The sequence below is a fragment of the Poecilia latipinna genome, unplaced genomic scaffold (genome assembly GCF_001443285.1).
Source record: "Poecilia latipinna isolate Pla-1442-1.1 unplaced genomic scaffold, P_latipinna-1.0 Scaffold1159, whole genome shotgun sequence".
Taxonomy (NCBI): Eukaryota; Metazoa; Chordata; class Actinopteri; order Cyprinodontiformes; family Poeciliidae; genus Poecilia; species Poecilia latipinna.
In genome coordinates this window covers 122,960-149,603 of record NW_015113775.1, presented here as the reverse complement: position 1 = coordinate 149,603, position 26,644 = coordinate 122,960, and the positions used below count along the sequence as shown (strand labels likewise).

At 37.9% G+C, this 26,644-nt stretch overlaps 3 protein-coding genes and 1 long non-coding RNA gene across 5 annotated transcripts in view; 1 reads left to right on the top strand and 3 right to left on the bottom strand.

The window, feature by feature from the left end:
- Positions 1–973, bottom strand: part of LOC106960142 (HLA class II histocompatibility antigen, DQ beta 1 chain-like) — a 5,039-nt gene extending 4,066 nt beyond the window's left edge. For both annotated transcript variants that reach the window (XM_015053098.1, XM_015053095.1), the window contains exons 1-2: positions 831–973; positions 465–731 (exon numbers count right to left, since the gene is read on the bottom strand). In XM_015053098.1, the coding sequence (XP_014908584.1) occupies positions 465–731; positions 831–882 (319 nt within the window). In that variant the 5' untranslated portion in view covers positions 883–973. The remainder of the gene's footprint in view (positions 1–464; positions 732–830) is intronic.
- The window catches only part of LOC106960144 (uncharacterized), a 19,903-nt gene extending 13,289 nt beyond the window's left edge, over positions 1–6,614 (bottom strand). Inside the window, exons 1-2 of the long non-coding RNA XR_001427509.1 lie at positions 6,605–6,614; positions 1,428–1,435 (exon numbers count right to left, since the gene is read on the bottom strand). This is a non-coding gene — a long non-coding RNA (uncharacterized LOC106960144). The remainder of the gene's footprint in view (positions 1–1,427; positions 1,436–6,604) is intronic.
- Positions 6,615–8,856: 2,242 nt separating this feature from the next.
- Positions 8,857–13,274, bottom strand: LOC106960143 (GTPase IMAP family member 8-like). Its single transcript, XM_015053099.1, has 6 exons — positions 13,177–13,274; positions 12,139–12,858; positions 10,253–10,969; positions 10,023–10,156; positions 9,256–9,931; positions 8,857–9,168 (listed from the first exon to the last, which is right to left on the bottom strand). Exons 1-6 carry the CDS (start codon positions 13,205–13,207, stop codon positions 8,963–8,965), a joined length of 2,484 nt encoding a protein of 827 aa, XP_014908585.1. The 5' UTR covers positions 13,208–13,274; the 3' UTR covers positions 8,857–8,962.
- Positions 13,275–14,836: 1,562 nt separating this feature from the next.
- On the top strand, positions 14,837–26,583 carry atad5a (ATPase family AAA domain containing 5a). The gene is made up of 22 exons (XM_015053092.1): positions 14,837–15,231; positions 15,625–15,688; positions 16,378–18,095; positions 18,170–18,254; positions 18,343–18,495; positions 18,649–18,781; positions 18,867–19,127; positions 19,213–19,361; positions 19,469–19,619; positions 20,474–20,812; positions 20,996–21,092; positions 21,674–21,756; positions 21,839–21,975; positions 22,058–22,235; positions 22,313–22,471; positions 22,561–22,791; positions 22,874–22,938; positions 23,019–23,208; positions 23,308–23,447; positions 24,629–25,515; positions 25,599–25,754; positions 25,847–26,583. The coding sequence occupies exons 2-22, from the start codon at positions 15,638–15,640 to the stop codon at positions 25,923–25,925; spliced, it is 5,442 nt and encodes a 1,813-aa protein (XP_014908578.1). The 5' UTR covers positions 14,837–15,231; positions 15,625–15,637; the 3' UTR covers positions 25,926–26,583.
- The last annotated feature ends 61 nt before the right edge of the window (positions 26,584–26,644 follow it).

The following is a 26,644-nucleotide window of genomic DNA, read 5'->3' as shown; positions in this document are numbered from 1 at the left end:
CAGGTTATTTTAATTTGCTTTGGGTAAAAGTTATAGGCACTGCACACAAGCATGCCTGGATGTCGACCGTTTGGCTGTTTCACTGATTTTAGCCTCATGGTGGGCGTTGTCGACAGGTTTCCTAGAAAAAAACGGGTTATTATTTACGATTTCTTTCACATTAGACCTTACCTTTTACTTTTCTATAGTGTTCAATGTAGTGCATAATATCATAGCCAAGTCATTGTGAACATAGAAACATTTTCTTAAAAATCTACACAGAAATTGACACAAAAGTTAATGAATCCATTATAAATATTTTTTTTTACTTGATGTCATGTAGAAATATAAACATATTTGTTAAAGTACAAAAAGTTCTTCTGTACATTGCCGTTAAATGGGGATACATAACATCACAGTCTCAGCCCCATATTGGTATATAAAGTAAAACTGAGCTTCATATTGTTAAAAATAATTGCTCTTACTGATGGCTTGTATGTATTCTTGGTTCCCGTAACACATTAGCCTCATTTCCGTTGCTCTTTCAAAGCGGTCCAAAGGGTCTTTGTTCCATAACCGTGAAGCCACAATTGAATAATTTGTAAATCCAATCCAGTTTCCTCTTGTGCTGTTGTACTCCATCATCGTTTGCTTGTTAAAACTGGCTGTAAGTATGTGTTCAATACTGTCAAAGTTTGGACCATTGAATGAACAACATGCTTTGACTTGGTAAAAATCTTCCTCTGAAAAAACTGCAGAGAAATGAGAGAAGTCATTTTTAATACTTTTTAAATGAATTATTACGCCAAGCCTTTAAATAAACACAGAAAGATTAAATTATTCAAACTCACCTGGATTTCCAAGGCATACAAACAAAGCAAACAGAAAATTGTAAGCGTTCATGTTTCCTCAGCAGTAAAACGCGACAGGGGCAGAGCTTCACTGCTGTGCAGAGGTCATCTGCTTCACTGCTAAGAGGAAGTAAATATGCAGTTATGACTTGTACACAAAAAACATATGCCGCATTATGACACATGCACACATAAATGAAACACACAGTCGTTTATGTGTGCATGTGTCATAATGTGGCATATACCTCTAGTTTCCATACTAGAGGTATGAAAACATACCTCTAGTTTGTTTTACATTCCAGACAATAAAAGCTGCAGATATAATTATAACATCTCCTAATCAGACAGTTTGAGAAAAAATACTATCAGTGGATATCCAACTTTAGTTTAATCAAAAATGCCTTTCTAATACTTTAAATTTCACCTCAGTCTATTAAAATCACTTTGTGAAGTGAAACATGTTAATGTCATACCTAATGAGTTTGCTAATGTTTTGTGTTTTTTGCTTCCATTAGTTTTATCTCCGTTTTAATTTACTTCCATTTCTTTTCTGTGTTAAGTCCTGCTTCCTTTATTGAACCGTTAGTATGAAACTACTTCGTCAGCTTTTTTGGTGTTTAATCTCTTCTTGAATCCTGCATCTCTTGATAATTGTGCTGACACCAGTCGCAGTCAAGTACTTCATAAAAAATACCAGCCATATATGTACAACAAGCACTATGATGCAAGTACTATATTGAGGAAGTGCCTAATAGTTGCATTGTGATCACTTTCTTACATCTGAGGTCAAATGTTCTTGGGGGGATGTACAGAAAACAATGGAAACATATCTTGAGTTCCTCTATTTATGGTTTGGAATCAAACTTCCTGTTTCACACCCTACTTCCTTTACATCTGTTCCTTTTCTTGGCTGCCATTTATTGTATGTTTCACTTGACTTTGTTTGATTACAGCTACATGTCACCCTCCAGCAATATGTAATAAGACTTATCTGCTAGGAAAAAGATAATTAAGACTCATCAAATCTAACACAATGTTGGGAAGAAATTATAAAGAACAGCGCACACGCTTTTAAGATTTAAGATAGAAATTGTATCAAGGGGAGTAAATGTGATATTCTTGAACTAAATGTTTCTTTTTCATTAGTGTGAGAACATTTATTACGCAACAAAAGATTTATCAATTTTCCAAGATGAGTCCATTCAATCAGAAACAAACCCAAAAAACACAGGGATTTTACTATCTGTGTGAAGCAAACAGGAACAGATCAGAATGGCAAAAAATGTATCACTCTTTGCACTTAGAAATCATCACTGAATAAAGAAAACACGAAGGCTGTTTGATTATTAAGTCAATTTCTGAAAGTCAGAAATAAATATATAATAAATGCAAATAAATGTTATATTCTTCATGTTAATTTTAAAAAAATTAACAGAGCATTTTCTCTTATAAAAAAGCCACTAATTAGATATATTATGTCCTAAACTGAGGGAAAGTCTTTCTTCATTTATAACTTATGAAGTGGAGCAAACATATAAAAGGATCGTACAATTATAGCATTAAAAGTGATTCATCATCTCCTATTACCTTTGGCTAAAGTTAAAAGGTTGTTTTTCTTTCTGAATCACCAATCCAATACAAAAATGAATACAGAAAAAGAAAAGTCATTTACTGGATTAGACATTTTCATTAATAACATCACATGCCTGTGAGGCGGTCATTGAGCCATAGAAACTTCAACTGGTTAATTTCTGATGTTTTTTTGAAATAAACTGGACCTCACTCCATTCCTGTTTTTCCTAAAAATCACTTCGAGTTTTAACAATAAAAGCCTTGTTATTTCCAGATTTTCTAGATGTCACCAGCTACTTTCCTATTTTACCACCTGCTCACTTGTTTCTGCAAATTATATACTCTTTCAAAGTACAACAAATCCTGGGTTGCCATGTTGTTTTCTCAGATCTTCCAGTAATCTAATTTTGTTTTATTTTTTCATGTGTTAGTTCATCCTTACCCTTAGTATTTCTCTTTTTAGTTAAAGTTTTCCAGGTTTTCAGTATGACTTGTTTGTGTTAGCCATCAAAATGATCGATTTTATTAAATAAAAGATCAAGAGTTTGCATTATGTTTTCATTAAGCAGTGTTGATTTAGAAAAAATAAGATTGTATTAGTTTAATCCCAAACAACTCAGGCATGGCAACATTTACAAAAGTGGTTACACACTGAAAAATTAATTTAATGCATCAAAGGTACAACTTTAGCGTACTGGCCACTTAGTTTAAAAACACGTTCCACACACACCAATGTGACCAACGTCACATAGAGCGGAGGCAGCAGTATGGCGTCTTGTCTGGAGCTTATCATAACAAGGCAAGTTCCATGTTAAAATCATCATGTTTTTGATTATTTTTTATGAATACATTAAATTTCTATTTGCACAAGAGTATCAACTTATGCTTAACGTTAGTTTATTTGTTTGAATATCGCGGTACGACTGTTCAGTACAGGGGTGCTCAAGGCCAATCCTTGATAGCTGCCATCCTGCAACTTTCAGATGCTTCCCTGCTCCAATTAACACACCTGAATCAAATGAATGGCTGGTTAGCAGGTCTGATCAGAGCTGATCCTGGTCTGTTGGAGTCAAGATGCATCTAAAAGTTGCAGGATGGTAGCTCTCGAGGACTGGACTTGAGTACCCCTGTATTAAACAGTCGTATACACCATGCTTTATGTTGTAGGTGGTGAGAAATGCTTTCCAGGCTAAACCGGGTGGACTAAGTATTTTGAATGACTGTGATGGTGACATACACATGTGGGTGTGGTTAGTTTTGCTCACTCTTCTCTTTAAAATGTTTTTTTATTATCCTAATGTGTCTGCTATTTATCCTGTTGTTCCTCCAGGCTGGGAAAACCAGGCATTCTTCTGTTGGTTCATGTGCTTCGTCCTACATCCAAAGGTCACAAGAAGAATCCAAAACAGCTCATGTCAAACTGTGGACCATGTTTTCAGATATGTGCAGGTATGTGGTTATTCTAATGATCCTACTTCTTTGTAGAAGCACTTTGTCATTGGCTTAGTTTGCTATCTGAATGTAGCTGTGCTATATATTGTTAATTTTTTATTATTCGTCTTCTTATCATTATGTCAAAGATGCAAGTCAGTGTTGAAGCCTTCCTCATTGGTGTGAAACCAGGACAACCCTTCCTCCTGTGTGTGTGTGTGGGGGGGGGGGGGGTTGAAAAGGTCAGAAGATCTTGAGACAGTAGTTATCCACTGTATGTAAAAAGCAAAACATATTACAGTACACAGGTCAATGATAACAAAGATGACCTTTGTACTGTTATGGAAAATTAAATGTTATCATTTCTTGATAAAGCAAAGCGCATCTCTCTTTCACAAACTATAACTTAAAAAACTTTTCATTTCCAATGTCTTCAGTCACACATTTCACTGCAGTCACTCCATATGACGTAGTTAAGAAAAGTTAGAATATAAAATCAAAACAAGTTCAACTCTGTGGTTTATTCCTGTTGGATTCCAATTTCACCAGCGAGCCAAGCAAACTGCATCTCCCAGCATCCATAGCAAAATCCCATTGTCATGGACGGCACAAAGTTGTAAATAAACCAGAACAATAAACATAAGAATGGACACCTTGTTACAGAAGAAGATTAGAACTACAGAAAAAAAATCTGACTTTAATCTCAGAATTCAGACTTTTTTTCCTCATATTTTTTTTTTTTTTTTTGCAGTGGCTAATCCTTTTCCGTTCATAAGTGTGCTCTCACGTGTAGAGATAAAATAAGTGCTAATTGCCGAGAAAATACCCACAAAAAGTCAGAATTCTGAGATTAAAGTCAGATTTATGTTTTTTAGTGGCCCTAATCCTCTTCCGTACTTTGTGTACTGCTTTTTGCTGATGTCTAATAATACCCAGAGGTCCCTTCAGACTACAAAAAGCGCCCCCTTGTGGCCAGGGAAAACATTATGTGGAAAACAATGTAGGTGAAAACGAGCTAATAATTGTACAAATGAAGGTAAAATAATTAAATTCAATAAATTTAAATGTTTACTTATTAACCCAAATTTGGAAATAATGAATAGTTGATTGAACTGCATTGAATTGAGAATACAAATCACTAATAACATCTAATTTTCATTTGTTAGTCTTCTACATAAGTGCATAGGCTTCATGCTGTATACCGATTGCAGTTTTCTGGCCGGTTAGATCTTTAAAAAGCGTGACCTGCCAATTTTGGCTGATACCAATGTTTTTTGTCTGAAATGTCACTAAATGTAGCAAGAAAGTCACTGAGTTGGCAACAGTGGGGTGAATATTGTTAACTGCAAACGTGCAGACGTGATCTGGTCGATCTGTCAGTCAAACTTCTGATTGTAGAGCAGAAGAGGACAGAGGCTGATTTATAAACCTTTGCTGACAAAGATAAGGTTAGGGAATAAGATGGGCATCACATGGAAGTATCAGCTGATCACGATCTCCCAAATTTAAGGAAATTGGCATCCAGAAATTGGCTGGCTGATAAATGTATCCTATGTCATACATGCATAGGATATAATGTGAACAGCACTCCCAGAGATGCAATAAGTTTATAGCAGGTGTACGAATGATCTAATTGTCTCACTGTTGATTCCAGCAATCCACATTATTAGCAGGTTATTGTATTTGGTCAGGAATCAGAGGAGAGTATTTGTCTTCTGCAGTGGCTGGAATTGTATTAATGATTTTGATGATGGAATCAAAATGTAATTTTTGTTCCTCGCTTTCTCAATTGTTGATTATAGTGTATCTTATGACTTTATATTTTTGTGTTTTTTATGTGTTTCAAACTGCATTGTTGCTGAAATGTGCTACACAAATAAACTTGATTGAAATGGAGCCAGCAAGAAAATTTCTGACATCTGGGAATACTTTGAGATGATCGCTCGCAATAAGATTGTTAAATAAAAATAATTAACCCTTCCACCTCCAAAATTCTCACCTTCTGGAAATTTCCAATATTATTTTGATCAGCATAGATATATCAGCCTTGCACAGCAGAAACAGTCATAAAGCTGTTGGAAGAGTAATATTCTGGCCTGATGTGTAAAATTATAAGGGATCAGAGAGTCAATAGAAATCCAAGAAAAAGTTTTGAAGAATTTTAGTTTTTCATGAGGCAAATCAAAACTAAAGGAATACTGTCTGCCCCAACAAACACTCTGCACTCCCAATGCAGTAAAACAAATGTTTATTGCCAAATGAATCTGTGACATAAGAGAAAACAGGCACCGACAGTCAACATACTCCAGATTAGTTTGGCTACAAATCATTTGAATAATAAAAAAATAAAAATTAAACAGGATTTAATTAATTTTCCTGTTACTAATCATGAGTTTGACAAAAAAAATTGTGACAAAATTGCATTTACTAATCTTTTAAAATATGTCTAGCTGAGCAACAAGGCTGCCACAGTTTCAGCAGCAGATGTCACTAGTGAGGAATGAATGAACCACCGAGTAATGAACCTTTGGCCAAAGCAATGGCCTGGGAGGCTTCATTTGGCCATCACTAGGAAGAGACAGACAGGTTAGTAATTGGGCAAATCGCTCAAGTAGCTACAGCAGGCCTGAAGGCATTACCACTGAGTGTTTCACAACAACCTGATGTCTTGCAGGGGGAAGATCTGTCCTTATATGGCAGCAGCTGGAGATCAGGGTGATGAAGATCAGGTGTGACTGGTCACTGCTCAGCAGCAGCTGTGACACATAGACCCTAACACTAGAAACCATTAGCAACAGCAGCCATGTTTTATATAATTTCATATTACAATATATCAAAATGAGACAAAAAAAAGAGTTAAACAATTGACTGAAGTGACCAGCAAAACTATTGGTACTAAGATACCTGATATAGCACAAACATTTTAAACCACAGGCTAGAAAGAAAAAAGAAAAAGACATTCTGCCCTCCTTTTATCACCTAAAGGTGAATCTGAGCTGCTATCATCTGGAGAGAGTTTCAGACAGCTGATGGTGAGAACCAACAGATGAAAAAGCTCTTTGATTACTCAGACCATTATTTTGATAAAAGTGATTGAATGTGATTTATGTTATTCTACTGGGAATTTTCACTTATGTTTTACATCTAGACATCTTCTACCTGCTGGAATTTGAATCTGTCCGTCTGGATTGTAAATGGGAAATCAAAAGTCTTACATCTGAATATAGACTAAAACCTGAGTTAGAAAAACTCACTCCCAGTTCCAACTCAAGCATATTGAGACATATTAACTTCATATCTAATCTCAGAACTATCATCCTATGTGCTTTGTCTGAAAACAAACCCCTTCACTGTTTAAAGATTAAATACTGAAGTCTGATTAACTTCCGAAAATTAACGATTCAAGCTTTTGCGCAACACACTCTGATATGACTACTTTTTTAGTCTAAATGAACATTTAACAGGTGGTACAAAAAGTAACATATACAGCATGAAGCATATGCATTGATGGAGGAGACTTTTTTGTGCATACAGTGGAAAACTATCACAAAATGTTTTACAATCTCTTCTGACACTTTCAGCCTCAGCACAGGGTGTTGATCTACAGATTGTTGATACTTTAATCACAGAGCTGGTTTGTTCCAGGTCTGTATCAGGAATCACAACTTCCATTTTCTGCGCTCCAAATGGTTGGTATATTATTTTTGCTGATGTTTATTTGATATTTTCTGAGCTCTTAAATGCTGTGGGCTGAATCTGCGAATGCAGATGGAACAGGTGTTGCACCAAACAGTGTTCAACCTCAAATACAAAATAATTATATTTTCTCCATCACTGTAATGGTAATAAAGGAGCTATGAAGCTTACAGTCCCAGGGGCCTCATGTATAAAACGGGCGTACGCACAAAAAATGTATGTCACCATATTTTTTTACGCACGAGTCAACATGTACAAAAACGAAAGTGGCATGAAAGCTCATCCCTGCTGCTAAATACACTGAAACCTGACTTCATTACGTGTTATTTAGACCAGGAAGCATCAAACCCGATGTTTTTCATGATTTTAACCTTTTATTGGTTAAACATAAACAATGAAACTGAACCACATTTATCTTCAGGCAATAACATAACACACACACAAACACAATGACAGCAATCCACCAATTGCAGGACAAACCCCCATCACCATCGCCCAATCGCTTCAACAGCAAGTTGATCTCCCCATGCACGCCAAATGAATCAGTGGAACGGTCTATTCAACAGAATAGTGAATTCAACTAAGTAGTGAACGTAATTCAGGTCCCTAAGAACAAAGACTCATAATAATTAGGAATCATAATTCCGCTGTTAAGAGTTTGTATTAGACCAATAAATAAATACATAAATACATAAATAAATAAAATAAAAATTATATCACACCTGTTCTTTTCTCATAATGATGCTATATAAGTACATTGTCATTTACAATTGGGAAATTTGAGCTTAAAAATTCAAAACTTACTTGAAAAAAATCTTACTCCCAATTTAAGCAGATTGAAAGGTCTCTAAAGCTGATGTCAGAATAAGCTCCACGTTTTTTTTTCTTTATGAAAAACAAACCCCATATTCACGTAATGATCACATACTGAAGCATAGTAATATGTTAATGTCTTAACATTTGCACAACATATTCAGATATAGGTGAATATGTTAAAGACCAAATGGAAATCTGATGGAAGGTACAAAACATAATAGTCTAGTATATACATTGATGGATAAGTAATACCTTTATGTAACCAGTCATAAACAAATAAAGGATGTTGTTACTGACATGTATTCTCTTGAATACATATCAACTAATCATGACATTTATTCTCTAAAGTTGGTTTAAAAAGACAAAGTAAACATTTACAAATGCTAAGCATCGTAAAAGAAAATAGGATAAGATCTATATTAGGGTAATGAAAACTATTGTAAATATTTAAGGTGATTTCTGAAAGACTCGTATATCACAAGAATATAAAAACTTACTGAATTTCACCATGTTAACATCAGTAAATGTCAGCTGTTTCTTTATTAGGTAAAGCAAATACTTTTTTTTTAAATATTTGCTTCTTTTTCCAGAAGAAACCCAATAGGTAGGTGAATACTTTATTTTTTTGAATTTGCATATTCTCTGATTTCAGAACTGTCGTCAAAGTTTTCCATGTCAGTGTTTGAAGAAGAAATGATCCCGATCCCAGAGCTGATCTCTGATGGTCTAACTCTGGTAGTCGGCCCTTCAGCAGCTTGATCATGTCCTCGTCGTCTCCTGTTCTCTGAAATGCTCCCATAATCTGAGGCAACATCTCCACTCACTGAAACAGAGATTGAAGTGTTATTAAAGAGAAGCATGTAACAAAGACTGTAAACTCAACATTAAATCATTATTACATTAAACTTACCGTTAGGACCACCTTCTTTGCTCTCTGCTGTTCTCACATCAGGTTCTGTTGGTTCTTCTGGTTCCATTGCTAAAGCTTTCATCATTCTCTCTACCAGCTCCTGTTCTCTCCTGCTCCATTCCTTTTCTGTAAGTGTGGGTTGTTTTGGTGGCCAAAGGAAACTGAGAAATGTATTTTGTTCACTTTCAGCTGTAAAGCATCCTTTGTTTTGTTTTACCATATTAATAATTTTTTGGAACAACTCTTTGACTTGAACAGCATCACTATATCGATTGGGGTTTAGAACATGGTATCTGTTCCCACATTTCTCCAGAAGCTCCTGAAGCTCCTTTCCCTCTCTGACGATGTAATTCTCTACAGGGAGGTCACTGAGCCAGTGTCCCCAGGTAAAAACCACCATGCAGTGTCTCCACACTCTCTCTGTTAATGGCTTCATGATCTCCACCAGAGCTTTGAGATCTTTCTCTGTGAAAGACCTGAGGATGAGAACAACCAGGAGAAAAACATGAGGTCCAGGAGAACACATGGAGACACTGTGGAGAACTTCATCTTTGATCCAGTCAGGTGGTGTTGGGTCTGAGAACCAGCCTGGAGTTTCAACAACTGAGACTTTTACTCCATCAAAGTTTCCTTCATGTTTCACACATGTTGAAGTTTCTCTATGTTCTTGGTAGGTCTGAAAAGATGAAAAGCAAAAACAAAAATTATATTTGCATCTACTTTACTAACTGGGCATCTACAGTCTGGGTATCAGGATGTGGCATTGCGTTTGTCAACCAAGCTCTCTCAGAAGTCATTTTAAATTTTTCATTGGACATAATCATGTTTCCAACTTCACTTTTCCCTGAACATTTCTGGCCAACAAGAACAATCCTGATGTCAGTGACTGGATGGCTCTCACCTGTAAAATAAACAAAAATTACTGTAATGTTCTTTTAATCTTAAGACACTCATATTATATGACTATACCATAAAATGTATAATATTTATTTCTTACCTCCAATCAGCTCATTCAGGACTCTTGTCTTTCTCTCATTGATCGTCTTCAACCTTCTGGCCATCTTGTCTCCAGTCTCTCTCTTGGTTTCTAGCTCTGCTGCTCGGTCCAGCTCCACTTCATAGTAAGGATCATCTTCATTTCCTGCCCACATCTCTTCAATCTTCTCCAGTAGTTCCTTTACCTGAGTCTTATCACTGTGGTCCTTGTTGTTCAGGACATGATACCTGTTCTCACACTTGTTCACTATCCACTGCAGACCTTCATCACTCTCTATACGCTCCTCTACAGTCTTCACTCCTAACCAGTCTCCATAGGTAAACAGAACAAGTGTGTGTTTCCAGATTTCTTCTCTAAACAGACTCATGTGTTGCTGAACAGATCTCAGATATGATTCATCAATGTTTATTATCACAGGAATAACCAGCAGCACAGCATGTGGTCCTGGAGGACACAGATTCACACTGTTCTCTATTTCCAGTTTATCCATCTCACTGGTTTCCTGAAGGGTGTTGATGCAGAACCAACCAGGAGAATCGACCACTGTGAGCCGCCTTCCTTCAACCAAACCATGACTGATTTCACTGCGCATTGTTGTTCTTCCATTTTTATTAACATGAAATGCATTTTTTATCAGGATGTTTCCTGCTGAGCTCTTGCCAGCCAGTGAATCTCCAATCATCACTATTTTCAAATGGTCTGGAGGGACTTTTCCACCTAAACCAATGAAACAGAAAAGGCAACAAATTATTAAAAACGTTTTTAACTCTTCTTTATTTAGAGTAGGGTTGTTCAACAGAAAACAGACGACTCCAACAAATGAAAAGCTGAAACAGCTGATAATTATTAGCTGTAGGAAAAGGCCAAATAATACTTGAGATAAATCTACTGCATGATCATCTTAAGTAACTCTTGTGTCTTTTTCTACTTTACATTTGCCAGTGAGCTGTTAAAAAATTTGTTCACAAAAGCAAAAGTGAGTTTTTACACAGTACGTGTTATAATTTATCGAGCTCTATGTTGTTTTTCCGTTTCTGAAACCTTTCCCTGGAAAGAGACACACAGTTCTGTTTGTGCTTTACCAATAGGCAATGAAGCTGTTTCTTTATTTTATGTCTAATTTGATACTTCCTTTTTTCAAGTGATACTCAATAATTTCCTAAAGAGAGACTTCAACCCTTCATTGCTCAGGGTTATTTGTGATATTCTCACAGAAGATGTGAATCCTGAAACATTTACTTCCTTCAACAAAGAAGACCAGTGGTTGTTCTAGATCAAATTTACCATGGAGGGCCAGGGTGAAACAAAACTCTGTGCATTATTTTGTTATTTAAAATATATGCTAAACAACTTTAATATTAAGTGAACTAAAAAGCCTCTTGTGGCTCTGGAGCTGAAGACTACAGACTCCTGACCTGGCAGATGAAAATTCTGACCATATCTGAATATGGCTGAAGATTAATTTTTAATTTATTGTTTAAGTAAAACTTTGAAGGTAAAAAATGACATTGGTACAATACATTTTTTATTAAATTTTTGTGCCACTGCATGTCATCAGAAGAAACAAATTTAGTGTTATCTCTTCAGTCAAAGGCATAGCCATCATCTCAGAATTAAAGTGAAAACATTTTTCAGAGGTCAATTGAGTGATTTATTGTCCTCCATCATTCAATTGTGCATAACCATCTACAGCAGGGGTCTCAAATTGTATTCCTCAAGGACCAGTGTTCTACAACTTTTAGATTTCTTTCTGCTTCAGTACATCTGGCTGCAATTTCTTAATTTAATTGCAGGACAAGGGATACATCTGAAAGTTGGCAGGGCCCACTAATCTACAGCCTGAGGATCACTGTAGTCTATTAGAACTAAAATAACTTGCAACTTACCTTCAAATAGCTCTCTGAGTTTCCTTCTTTGTTTCTGCATTTGATTAAACCTTTTTGAGGCTCTTTCAGTCAAACTTGTCATTTCTTTTCTCAGAGTTTCTCCTTGACTTCTGTCAACAGAACAGTGTCTGAATCCATTGATTATAATCAGGGTCTCAATTTTCTCTAACAAGATCTTAACTTGATCTTTATCGTCTCTGTCACTGATGTTGAGAAAATGTTTTCTGTCTTCACATTGTTGAAGAATCCACCTCAGGGTTGGACTTGTGTTGATTCTGGATTCTACCTCTTCATCACTACATGGAGCGACTGCAGTGATCAGCACGATGGTGTGACAGAAAACATCTACATTGAAAAGTTTCAGGTGCTGCTTTAGTGAAGCTTTGACCCACTGTGGTAAATATAAATCAACAGGAATGACCAGCAGAAAGACATGAGGTCCTGGGGGACACAGATGGACACTGTTCTGGATTTCTATCTGATCCAGTTTGGGAGTTTCTTCTTTAGGCCAAATCCACCACCATCCTGGAGTATCAACCACTGTGACTCGTCTGCCGAACACTTCCTTCTGCCTCGCTTCACTCTGAGCTGTTCTTCTGCTGGTGTCAAAAACATTTTGACCCAGGATGAAGTTTCCAGCTGAACTTTTACCACTTAGACTTCCATTTAATCTTCCTCCTATCAACACAATCCTCAACTCTGTAGCAGGATGGCTTTGTGCTGTAAAGAGAAATGAGGTGCTAATTCAACACAGTTTAGAAATACCTACTTTATTTAGACCTGCACAGAATGCACTATTTTAGTTTAACCCTACATTTATATGCGAAAACATCCACAATAACATTTACACAAAATTAACCTTAAATAAAAAATAACTAGAAAAGGTGAGGTCGCCTTTTTCTCCAACTCCCAACTCTTGCACAAAGTCAGTCTTTGAATTTAACATACTCAGTCAGTAAAATGAGAGTTTATATTAAAAAAAAACATAATCAGAGAAAGGATAAACTTTACAGAGAGTTTTATTAAAACGTCACTGACCTAATTTGGAAATATGAGCATAGGCAGCCATTTCATTAGGCTCCAAACTCTGCCGACGTTTCCGCTTGTTCCTGCCTTTCCCTGTCTATTCCTAAAAGAGTTCAAAGGTCGTGTTGAGACTGACGATTGGTTAGGAAGGTCAAACATGGTCAGACAGCGTCATCTGCTGGAGGAATAGAATAACTGCATTTCTACTCTAACAGCTTGGGATTTGAAGACTCAGCGTGGGGGCATGATCATCTGGAAAATTAGTTTCATTTTATTTTCCAGAGTCTACAGCCAAAAGGAGTAAAGCATGGTTATGAGATGGAAGGAATTGAAAGGGAGACGAGGATGATGGGGTGAAAAGGTGTGAGGTAAAAGAGGTAGAAGTTAAAGGAGGATGTGATTGACGAAAATTGGTCCACTCCTTAGCGTATTACCTTCATATAGTTTCATCAATTATCTCAGAATAAACCCCACTGGGTCAATTCGAAAGGGAAAACAAACATTTACTCATTATGATAATTTGCTCTACTGAAGATCTACATAGTAATTTGAAATTTGAAGAGAGCAACAAAAACTATATAGAAAATAAGATTTGTATATAAATCTTATTTTCTATATAGTTTTTGTTGCTTCAGTGCTCCTGTCACTCAGTTCAATTTTCTATTCAATAAGTCTGAGTCATTTTTCACACACATCAGCTTGTTGGTTTAAATTATTGAATATCGTAGTTTACCCATTTAAAATGTTTCCTCATGATTTATTACTTTATTTGTGGCATAAATCAGAGCTTTAGACTCAGGGCTGAAACTGTTATTGATGGTAGCTCTGCTTCTCTGTCATGTTTTATGCAATTTAATATTACACAACATCAGAAGGAGACAAAAACCAGATGAAACAATTGGCTCTGAACTGAGACACCTCTCACTTCGAAGTTCTTTCGATGTGCTACTAATTTGAGAAACATAACTGCTTCTTCAAAACTATGAAAAACATATAGTTATTAGCACCAGAGAATTGTTAATAAGCCCTTTCAGATCACTACATAAATTACGTAAATTTACAAAAGTGTCACTCAATGAAGTTACATAAATCAGACGTGTCTAACTGTGTAGGATGAACAAATCTTGTTTAAATGTGAAAAAGAGCATAATGGGAAGGAATGTCATGTATATCAGCAAATAGTATGGCTTATTTCTTTCTACTTCTAAACTGAAAATTTATGCAAATACATAATTTGTACATTTTTTCCTAATCATTTCAATTGAATTTGAGTAAAGCATTAATTTCTGATTATGTGTCAAGGTTTATGTAAACATGCCAATAAATTATCAATGTACAATTAAGTAATTGAATGGATGAATCATGCATTAAATAATGAGTATGTTATCCATGGACAAAGTTATAATGCCTACAGATAAATGCTAAAAACAATTATATGAAATTTAAAGGTTTAGACACTTAATAAGAAACTGAATCAAGGATATATATATTTATTTATTTACTTTGTGTGTCTTTTATTTTATTTAACTGATTTCTTTCAATGTTTTGATGTTTATGCCACTTCCTCTCTACATTAGAGGTCGCTGTGAATATTCTTCATGCATCAAATGAGACTCAGAACGCCATCTTTGTTGTTGGTGAAATACGTCAGAAGATGACGGACTGTTTTTCTTGTCTCTGATTGGCCGAAGGCTGTCTCGTGAAAGGTCACGTAAATTTGGCGCTTTTCGTTCACCAGCAGTCTGGCGCGTTTTTGAAGCGGCTGAAAAATGTCTAGAAAACTGCGCCAATTTGCCGCAGCTCCTGAAATATTAAAGTGAAGACCTTCGTGCTTCCTTCAGATACCCGAGTCTGAACTGGAAAATGCTCGGAGGACTTTCAGGAGCTGCGCAGAGACGGGCTGAAGTGAGACTTAGTTAGCTTGTTGTTTTACAGTGAAACCTGCTGACAACAAACACTCGTCTGCTTCGAACTATGAATGATACGGTTGCTTTTTTATTTACACACAAAGTAGCAAATAAGAAAACAGTCCCTGACGTTGCAGCAAGCTACGGGTATAACATATTGGTGAGTTTTCTTTAGCTCTCTGTTGTTGTATCAATCCGCCACTTATTTTAAACCAAACTAGATGCGTTTCTGGCCGCCAAATAACGGGTGTAAATAAACACACTAACCATGTCATTTACGTTCACATTGTATTATATAACAGCTCTCTGAGTCTTGATACATTTTATGTGGACTTTGTTCATAAAATAGTCTTCAAACATTTAAATAAGATTGAAAGGATGTATTAGTATTTAGGAGTGCTGTTGTCCAAATAGATCGTGTAAAACATACTGGTCAAAAAGTATCTATCGTTTACCAGAGAAATTACTGTCCTTTTAGATCTATTTATTAAAAACTGCATATAAATCCATAAATAATACTCGTTATGTTTACAAATCTAAACATTTCTTTCAGGTCTCCTGAAATTATGGCCGGTGTTGTGGCTATGGCTTCTGTCATTGAGGACTTTGACACTCAGGTAGAAATCACAATACAATTTATACAGCTGTCATTATTGTTTTACAGTGCTTATGCAGAAAATAGCTTTATTTGTTTTTATATGTCCATTCCACAGTTTTCTTTGTAATGATTGTTACACTTCCAGCTGATCAATGCTTGGTGAAACACAAATGCAAAAGATCCTTTGTAATTGAAAAAAATAGTGTCAAACTGGTTTTAATGAAACTGTAATGCTATGTGTATCGAGGCCAGTGTTAATTTTGACAATATGTTTAACGTAGTTTTAAATTTTAGTCGTTATAGTCAGTCATTTTAGTCAAGTTTATTTGTACCACACATTTCAGAGGCAGAGCAGTTCAAAGTGCTTCATTGTGCTGAAATGTTACATTAAACATTAGTTTTAGTCATGTTTTATTTCCCAGAATTTCTCTAAATATCTTGACTAGACTTACGGTAAGTTTATTCAACTAAGATGTTAAGATATAGAGAAAGTTTTTATAGATTTCCTTAAATAATATCTGTACCCCATGGTGAGACATTTATCCACTGATAAAAGAAAACTTAATTCAATCTCTATTATATGTACCTTGGAATACTTATTTTTGTTGTTTCAAGCACCTTTATAATTCCCTTTTTATGCTCACAAATGCAAAACTGTATTATTTAGATGTTCAGAAATCATCCCATTTGTGTTTTCTCTCTTAACAGCCTTGCAAGAAATCTCGCAAAGATGTCAAGCAGATCACAAACTATTTCTCGCCTGTTCCCAAACCTGTGGAGAAACCCTTCTCTCCTCCTCGCTCCAGTAACATCATGGACTACTTTAGTCGAAAGACTCCTTCCTCTAAAGAAAAGACAAGTCCACCACAAGACCTCAAAGAAAACAGCCAAAAACCTCAGCCTGAAGAGAAACGCACCAACGCAGAAGTGGGAAGAAAGTCGTCTGAGAAACGGGGCAGAAAGACCAGCAGAGCTGCGAGGAAACTTGTGCCGACCGAAGATGTAGGTGCCTCCGATGACTGCCTGGTTGTTGAAGAAACACAGGAAAGCAAAGGTTCAGATGCAGCTGTCAGCCATGGGACCCTTGGAAGCGACACGGCAGCTTTGTTGTTAAAGCTCAGTGCAGAGACATGTGAATCAGAAATCTGCAAAACCGTCAGTGACGAGAAAACTGAAAGAGATTCCCCTCAACAGAGAGATCGCAAAAGTGAAAATACTGATGATGTAGAAGCAAAGCGGAACACTACAGCATTATCTCCAAGACTTGAAGTAAAACAGGTAAAAAAGGCAGCAAGAAAACCTACGAAGAGGCAGCAAAAAGAGTCAAAGCATCCAGAGCCAGAGGAGAAGGAAGCGGATAAATCACTTTGTGATGTCAGTATGAATGTCAGCTTGGGTGAAACCTCTGAGCTGAACAGCAGTACTGTTACCGTCTCCTTTGAGGATTTTGTGCGGAGTCATAGTCAAAGCAAAGACGTAATAGAAGACCCAGGTGAAGAAGATGATAGTAAAAACAAAGAAAAAGCAGAGGAATTAAACTGTGAGCAACTGGATGTCCCCAAGACTGAGGAAAGTGTCGGCCCGGTCCAAGTCTCACCCCGAACTCTCACCATTCAGGCCGAGGTGCATGCTGTTTCACCCAAACAGGAAAACGTCAAAGCTGTGGGAAAGTTTGCTTCAATCTTCACCAGGAGAAAAGGAGCCGGTATCTCCGCAGAGCCTGCTGCTTCTCCTCCAGCAGACGATGGACGCCACCTTCCTTCTCCTTCTTCAGCCAGCAAACGAAGGTCCAACGTTGTTCTTCAGGAGGAGGATCTGGAGCTGGCTGTGATTGAGAGCGAATCAACTCCAAAGTGCAGTGAAGCCGAGAGGAAGCAGTTCATGGCTGCCTTCAAGCAGCCCAGTCTGGATGGCTCCAAGACTAAACCGGTTAAAAACCAAAGCAAACAGAAGCAAGCCGAGGAGAAGACCGTGGAGGCTGCTGAGGATGGAGATGTTTCAGTTCCTTCTGCAGAGCAAGGGCCTCAGGAGAGCAAAGCATCCAAAAAGAAAAGTGGGAAAAAGGGAAGAAATAAAGCTAATGATAAGCAGGAGGCGACCCACACATCACCTACTGTAAAAGAAACCGAGGTTATAGCTGCAGAAGCAGAAGATGACAAAGACGTACCTCCCATCACCTCAACTCCTACAGTCCCAGCTCTGAGGAGGTCCAGACGAGAGACTGTGGTTAAAAAATCGCCTGAAAAAACCCCAACAAGTCCTGTAAGGAAAACCAGGAGACAGAACGAGTCCAAAGAGACTTTAAATGCTGCTTCACCTCAGATCAGCCCTGTGAAGATGTCCACACCGAAGACACGTAGGTCCAGACACGGTGTCTTTGTAGCACAGATGGTTTGTCCACCAGATGCAAAGGAAAGTCCCATCAGGTAACACTTCATTTAATTCTGTATTGCAGTGTATGTGTCTAAAGCAGCTGAAATGTTTTCTTTTTTATTTCAAGGATTAGACTAAGTAGAATTCATAAAACGGTTCCAGCATCTAAGACTGAAAGTGGAAACGACATAAGCACTTCTTCAAATAATAAAGTAAGTGATACTTTACTCAGAAATCAAATACATTTAGCTGTTTTTGTGACATTGATTTATAATTCCTGAACTGTGATTTCCTTTTAAGATGCTAAATGAGTCCAAAAAAAGACAGCAAGCAAAGAAACTGGTGGAGAAAGCCAAAATGATTCAGCAAAGCAAGAAAACGACAGAGAAGGAAATGTTGAGGCGATCGTCTCGAACTAAAACCTCCGTCAAGAAGAGCTACTATGAAGATGAGGTAAAGTTTTATGGCTAATATTACAAACTGTACTTTATCAGTATTTATTAGGGATTATTTACAAACTAAATTTTTAAAAATGTAATATAAAGTACAGTTGAGAGATTGTACTTGTTTGTGGATTTTAAGACTTCATTGGTTTGTTTTTTTTAGGATTCTGTTCTCTGCATCGAAGACTTGACTGATACTTCCCAGAGTGCACCAGAAAAGACTAAAACCCAGAAGGCCTTGCGCAGCCTGAATGAAGTTCTTGGCAAAGCTGCACCGTCCAGCAAAGCTACACCAGGTTGTTATTTTTTATTTTTTTTACTTTTTGTTGTTAAGTTTTTACTAGTATTTTTAGTAATCTTGTGTGTTTTTCTCTACGTCAGGCTCCAAAGTCGCCTCGTTTGGCCAAGACAAGTCGGCCCGGAAAGCGTCGGCAGTGATTTCCATCTTTGATGACAGCAGTGGTGAAGGATCTGACAACTCTCAGGACGACGAGCAGTTCAGGGCGCGCAGGGAGTTCTTAAAGAGCGGCCTGCCTGAGTCTTTTAGGAAACAGATAGCAAAGACTGCTGCCACCAAGGAGGCCTACTCTGCCTCCTCTTCCTCCTTTCAGCCGGTTTCACACACAACACAACCACCTAGTGGTAAGATTCTCAGTCACAGCTGTTTACAGTGTCTTAATATAACTGTGGACTATTGAACTGAGCTTGTTTTTCTGTGTAATGACAGATTGTTCTCTCTGGAGTCTGCCATGGCCTGAATCCTCATTATTGGGTCATTTAAAGGACATTTGGAGCCACAAACCGAACCCACCGATATCTGTCTGTGGATCTCTGTGTGTAAAGACAGAACCAGCCTGTAGAAAGGCTAATGAAAAGGTAGAATATAATTCTTATTGATCTCATTCTTATTATGCTCATATCTAAGTTTCCTTTTTTTTTTAAGTCATGGGTAGTTTTGAATTAACAGCATCATTTACTTTTAGGCGTCAGTGTGGAGACCTGAAATCTCTGAAAGTGATCGTCAGCTTCTGATGACGGAGCTCTGCTCCGAAAACCCTCACTTTCCAGCGCAGACGGTTTTCACTCGCCTCCAAAAACGACGAGCCGACCATCAGCAGCATCTAACGGCTTCAGGTCGGTCTTTACAGTAACTACTACATGCCTTTTTGATATTAAACACAGAACAAGTTTAATTTTGTTTGTAGAAAAAGTAATTTTTTCAAAATCTGTTGCAATTTTGATGAACTAGTTTGTGTCATTTTATCCTTCTGTTTGTTAAAAGTAAAGAAAAATGTTGAAACAGTAACAAACTGATATGAAATACAATAAAATTAAAGGTGTAAAGTTTTTTAAAGAATCCGAATGTTGTTGTTTTTTTTGTACCTTAAAAAAATCTTACAGATGCAAAAAATAATAAATTATGCTCTATTGTTGGTTGGTTAAAGTCACATTTCACTCTATTTAAAAAAATAACAACTCTAGACTTCAAGAAAAAGGCGCTATTTTGGGCAGAAATGTGATTTCCTTCAATAGTGAGTGGCTTATGTCACTTAACCACAGTGTGGTTGCTCTGTCAGGAGCTATTATAGAAAAGACTATAATAGCCCTTTGTTTATATTTTACTCTTCAGCGTAACAGATTCATGCATTATTGTCTCAGAGAAAAATCGTCCCTGATTTAGTTCAACACCTTCTCAGGAAACGTTTTTCTCTATTGAGAAAATAAACTTTTCTTGCACTGATTGAAAACTAGTATAAACAGAGCCTCCCCTAGGGATCGAGCCTCACGCTTGATCAAGCTAACTCACTGTGTTGATCTCCAAAAATATCCAGTTTTCACTTCAACATTATTATTCTGTTTCAGTATTTTCAGTGTTTAGGCTAGCTTAAAATTGTCCTACATGTTTTAAATTTATTTTCAAATTGGTCACCTATGAGGATATTGGTCTATGGTCTTTAACTTACTTTCTTATTGTGTGAAATTATTAGAGCCAGAAGCTGTGACCATCGAAGACTCCTGTGTTTTGGTGCATGATGAAGCTGTTGGAGGGAAGAGGAAGAGGAAAGAGGATGAGAGGGAGAATAATGTGAAGGTGGCTAAGAAGCAGAAGTCCAAGCATTCAGAGGAAAACGTCTCTCCAGCTGAGCAGGAACCTCCTAGAAGGGGAGGCCGAACCAGACGAAGTCAGAGATCCAGAATGAAGGAGGAAGAGGACGAGACGAAGGAGAAAAGTAATCCTAAACTGAACTCGGCTCCCAGCACCTCTGAAGACGATTCTGTTGTTGTAGTGGACGACTCAACTTTGGAAGCAGACATTAAAAGAAAAGGTGCTTTCCACTATAATCTATCATGTTTGTCAAATCATATTAGTATAAGAAAAGAGAAACGGTGTATTTAAAAACCTTCCATTGGTTGTACGTTGTCTGTGAAGCATCAGGACGTCGGTCCTTCAGGACTGATGTTGAGCTTTAATGGTTTAGCCATTGAAACTGACTGTAGTTTTTCCTTAGAATCAGTGAAGGAGGAATTACTGTGGACTGATAAATATCAGCCCCAACTCTCTGCTGACATCATAGACAACACACCTGCAGTGAAGAGGCTTTACAGGTGAGGAATTCAACCAGCAGCTCCTGGATTTGTATTTTACTCTCACAGTTATGAGTCAAACTGTGTTTCACAAAATTATTTATAGCATTAAACTTGGTTCCTTGAAAGTTGAACCACTTGGTTGCTTCTCTTATTATTTCCCTCCTTGTCCAGCATGTTTTTAATTTTTCTTTTTGTTTAAGTTGGATTAAAGAATGTATCTGTGATACATTATTAGTTTTCATGATGTAGTTTCTTAGCCAGTGTTTTCTATCGATCTTCTCATGCCTTCACAGAACAGCTGATTTCATGTTGAGATTATTTTCACACTAATGGTGACTATTTATTAATTAATTATGTGACTGCTGAAGGCAGTCGGTTGCACTTGATTTTATTTAAGGGTTTTACAGTAAAAGTGGCTGAATACCTTTGCATGTGACACATTGAAAATTACTTTTTGCATCTAATGCAGTTATTTTGTTGGTGTACAACATAAAAGCCCAACAATATACATTGTAGTTGTAATGTAACAGAATATAGAAATACTTCTGTAAAGTGTGTAATGCAGGTTTTTTGGTAATATTTGTTCTTTCTTTCACTAGTTGGCTTAAAGATTGGAAACTTCGTGCCGACAGAGATGAGAGAAAAAATCAGAAGGCTAAGAAACAAGAAGAGGGCAGCTATGGTGAGAGGTTTTGTTTCCACTAATGACTTCCTCTGTTTGCAGCACGTTTATTTTTAATGCATGACATTTTTTGTGTGGTCAGATTCAGAATGGGACTGTGGAGGTGAGGACTGCCAGGATGCAGATGACACTCTATGTAACACGGTGCTCATCACTGGACCCACCGGAGTTGGAAAAACTGCTGCGGTTTACGCTTGCGCCCAAGAGCTGGGCTTCAAGGTAGACACTCATGACAGATAAAGAACAGAAACAGCAAATATGCCAAACGACACTTCCTCATTTCTTAATTTATCCTCTTAAGGTGTTTGAAGTGAACGCTTCGTCTCAGCGAAGCGGCCGTCTTATTCTGTCCCAGCTGAAGGAGGCGACTCAGTCCCACCAGGTGGACAATCAGGGGGTCAGTTCCCACAAACCCGCCTACTTCAACAGCTACGGACTGAGCAGCAGCACCGGCTCCGTCAGGCCTGGATCTTCTCCGAGTATGAATAATATTACAAACTAATAACACTCGATCTCATTTTTGTGCAGTAAAAAAAATGTGGTCTTTATTTTTTAGGAAGGGTTAGCTCTCCTCGCAAGGTGGTTTCATCTCCCAGGAAAAATCCTCAGTCGCCAAGAGGAGCTAAAAAAGGAGGCCTGGCTCCAACTTCTTTAGCCAAGTTCTTTAAAGTGCAGCAACCAGCCAACAAAGAGCCACAAAAACCTGAGCAGACCGGTAATGGCTGTGAATTTTCCACGTTTTTAAATGAATCTATGTTGTTTTGTCACATTATAACCAAAAACTTTCCTGATACATTTTTATAGCACCTTCCAAGAAAGCCATAAAAGCCAACGAGAGTAGTAACGACAAAAACAAATCTCCAGCAACCAGCAGCCCTAAACAGAAGAGCAGCGAGGAGCAGAGCAAGAAGACGGCCACATCGCTCATCCTGTTTGAAGAAGTCGATGTTATTTTTGATGATGACTCAGGATTTCTCGCTGCTATCAAGACGTTCATGAGCACTACCAAGAGGCCAGTCATCCTCACCACCAGCGGTTAGTATGAGTAACCTGTTAATGTCTTGCAGCTTGATGTGTTGATAACAACTATCTTTGCTCAATCTTTCCTGTTTTTCAGATCCAGCTTTCAGCGCGATGTTTGACGGAAGCTTTGAAGAGATTCATTTTAAAAAGCCTTCAGTGGTAAGAGCTTAGAGTCACATTTACCTTATCTACATGAATGAGCAGAGCTTGAATTGAACTGTTCTGGTTCTGCTCTGCAGGTGAATGTGAGCAGCTACCTGCAGCTCCTCTGTTTAGCTGAGGACATTAGGACTCATCCGTCAGACATCAGCTCTCTGCTCAAACTCACCGGCTGCGACGTCAGGCAGAGCTTACTGCAGCTTCAGTTCTGGGCTCGGAGCGCAGCAGGGCGTCCGTCAACAAAGCCACTGGCTCAAACTGGCCGAAATGGTAAAGATAAAAGATAAAACCAAAGCTGTAAATCTATAAGTTTGTGTTCAATTGAATGTGATTAAATTTGTCTGAATGTGTTTTCCTCTCTTTGCACAGAAATCGAACTGAAACCAGAAGCAGCTGATAAATCTGTGGCCGTCACATCCAGCCTCCCGCGCTGTGACGCCGGCTGCACCGAGAGCAAGCTGGGCCTGCTGAATATTGAGCCTGACGGAGACATCTGGGAGTTGCTCAGGGTGTGGCATGTGGCATGAACCGCTGAAGAAGCAGCCCTGCACAATGAATACAAACACTAAAACCACTAACACAAAAAGAAAGGACAAATACACCTAAAATTAATATAAAAATCAGCAAGATATAACAAAAGGTTTCCATATTTTTAAAGCCGTTCAGTTTTGGATGCAAAAATGCACAAGTTAGTCAGTTTTGTTTTTTGTTAAATTCAAAAATACTTTATTAATTTGTTATTTGTGCCAAACTATTTCAGATCTCAGTTTATTTAAATGGAAAAAGAAGGTTGCTTTATATCTTGCGGTTTGCAATAAAATTTTTATGTAATGCTGATTCACAACCAATGTTTTCTTAAAGCACTTTGCAAAACATGAAAACATTTAATTTAAGTCCAGAAATACATTGTTAATTCAATCCAATCAAAGTCAACTAGTTGCGATCTAACTCGCTCCTGGTTCTCAAACAGTGCAGTCAAGTTCAGTTCGTTATTTAAAATGTTTTCTAAGGAAACCTGGCAGATTGCATCAACTCACTGACTGCAGCATTCATTCCTGCTGCACCAGCATGTAAAAACAGTTAACAGTCGATTAACTTTGCAGCAATCCCTCATGCTGAGCGCTCACAGTGACAGCAGAGAGGAAAACTCCCCTGAAACCTGCAGCAGGTCCTGGCTCAGTGTGAGCAGACCTCTCATGATCTGCGAGGGCTTTTAGAGCTCTTCTGATGTGGTTGGTCTTAAAATTATTTTGACCAACTACCACAGTTCATAACTTAACAATTAAGTGATTTGATTGACCAATAATTTAAGCTGGGAATCCAAACTACACTCATCTACTCTTTTTATTTCAATCTGATCAACAACAGTAAAATTACTGACTTTGCATCTGAATTGTGTTTACACCCCAGTGTAATTGAATGTAATGGACAATTAGTAACAAGTTTCTAGACTTAAAAAAGTAGAACTTAAGCTAAATGGAGATTTTCATCCCCACTGAATAAATTGATTCAAACTAAAGTTTGCATTTTTCTAAATTTCTGTTTACTATTCTACTTCATTAAAAAGTTAGTTTATTGTGTTGCTTATTGCACATCCTCATGCAGGGTGGTGTGTAATACAGTAGAAACTTCATTTAGGTCAAGATAATATTAATTTGTGTTGCTAAACTTGGGTGTTTTGTTCCAACAGAGCCAGAGTTTGATGAAGGCGACGGTTTGCTTGGAGCTTCTTGCAGACGGCCGGCGGCGAGGAGTTGATCTGCTCTATTCCAACATGGAGAAACTCTTACCTCTACCTCTGACACAGCTATCTACCTCTAAGCTCTATACACATAAGCACTGTCTTCCTGAATCACAAGACCTTCGACCTGTGAGTCCAAAACAGCAGTTATCATCTTCGTCCCTGCCGTCGGACACACTGCCTCCCGGTGTCGGCTTATTGCACGCTGCAGAGTCAGCTGATTTGTCAGACAGCTGCAGCCCAGTTAAAGTGTCCAGCAGAATGAAGAAGAATAAAAAACGACACCACCTGCCCACCAGGGACGCGTTGAACTCTGATTCAGACTCAGAAGATGGATTTCCGTCTCTCTCCAAGAGGCAGGATGATCCTCACACAGAAAAAGTCAAAGAGAGATTTGTTTCTGAAAGGGTGAGACGGAAGCCGCTGACTGCAGAGGAGCAAATAAAAACTGTTCCAGTCTCTCAGTGTCTTCAGTCCATAGCCGACTTCTGGGACAACATGTCCTATGTGGATTCATCCCTTCGTTTTCACCCTGATGGGCTGAACAGTTACAGAAGATCATCGTTTAGTGCCGCCATTAAAGATGGGATGACCGATGAGTCGAGAGTTGAAAACGGGAGAGAAAGCTGGACCGCAGGAAGTTGTGTTGTAGAGATCCAGGCTGCTGTGGAGGGTTTGAGTTTCCACAAGTGTCAGGCTTCAGTAGCCAAGGCCTGGGATAAAGTGCAGCAGCTGGAGGGAGAACTGAGGAAAGAGGCTGCAGAGGAGCTCACCCTTCCTGTTGCTTCACATCGAGAAGGTTACAGCTTCACCCAGGATGGACTCAGCCGTCCAGAGTAAGTTTCTACCCCATCTTGGCCTCTCTGAAACCCAACAAACACAAGTTTATGCTACTAAAAAGCAGTATCCTGTTTTCCAGGTTAGTGCTGCAGAGAACAGAAATGATGGAAAATCTGTTCGATAAAGTCTTTGGGACTCTTGGCAACAGACAAGCAGCTGCTCTGGATTATTTGCCCGCCATGCGCACCATCTGCAGATCAGAGCAGCTGAAGGAGCAAGGAAAAGTTAAGAGAAGGTAGGTGTGGACAGGAAGTGTATATAAGTGGAAAAGAAAGAGTCTGTTTATATAAAATAACCTTTTGCATCTGTCTCGTGTCTTCTCTCCAGGTTTCTTCACTATCTTGATGCAATCCACTTGGGTCTTGAGAAAAGCACTCAACAGATTCTTGCTGAGGACTTCCCCTAATCCACTCAGATTGTTTCATGCGCCACAAATACATAGATTTAAGAACCTCAATCTCTGGTTCTCAGAAGGTAGAAATAACATGAGTTGTGGTGTCTGGGGCTGCAGAGGGCTGCAGCAACATGTTGGTGGTGGCTTCATTTCTGACTGACCTCAAAGATTGGTGGCTCTTGTGTGCACAAATATGATTGTTTGCACTTATTTTACCAACATTTAAATCTTAATGCATAAAAACCCTGAAATTTAGAGCACACAACTAAATAACCTCAGATTTTACATCTTTTGGTGCTTTGAAAGCTTTATATGAATTTCAGCTGGAATCTGGGGGTTTTGTACAGTAGTTTTTTTTTTTCTTAGTGCTTTGGATTTTGAAAACTTTTAACAAATACTCGATTAAACATGTTGAGCTTTTTTACGATTGTAAGAAATAAAACTGTAAAGCACAATCTGCTTCTATATTTGTAAAGGCTGTGTATAAATTACCACTTACAATCTTGTTTCCTGCAGTTTATTATAGATGAGCAGCTTTTGACAGGAAGCTTTGACTGTCACATTCATCATTGATTTTTTTAGAGATTTTTTTTTTTTTTTGCCTTAAATATGTATAAAAGTTTCCAGTTGGTTTATGTTGTGAACAAATAAAGGCTTAACCCAACTAAAATAAATGCATGGTGTCTGCATGTGCAAAGGCTGTGAAAGTTAACTCAGCCTTTGAATTTTTC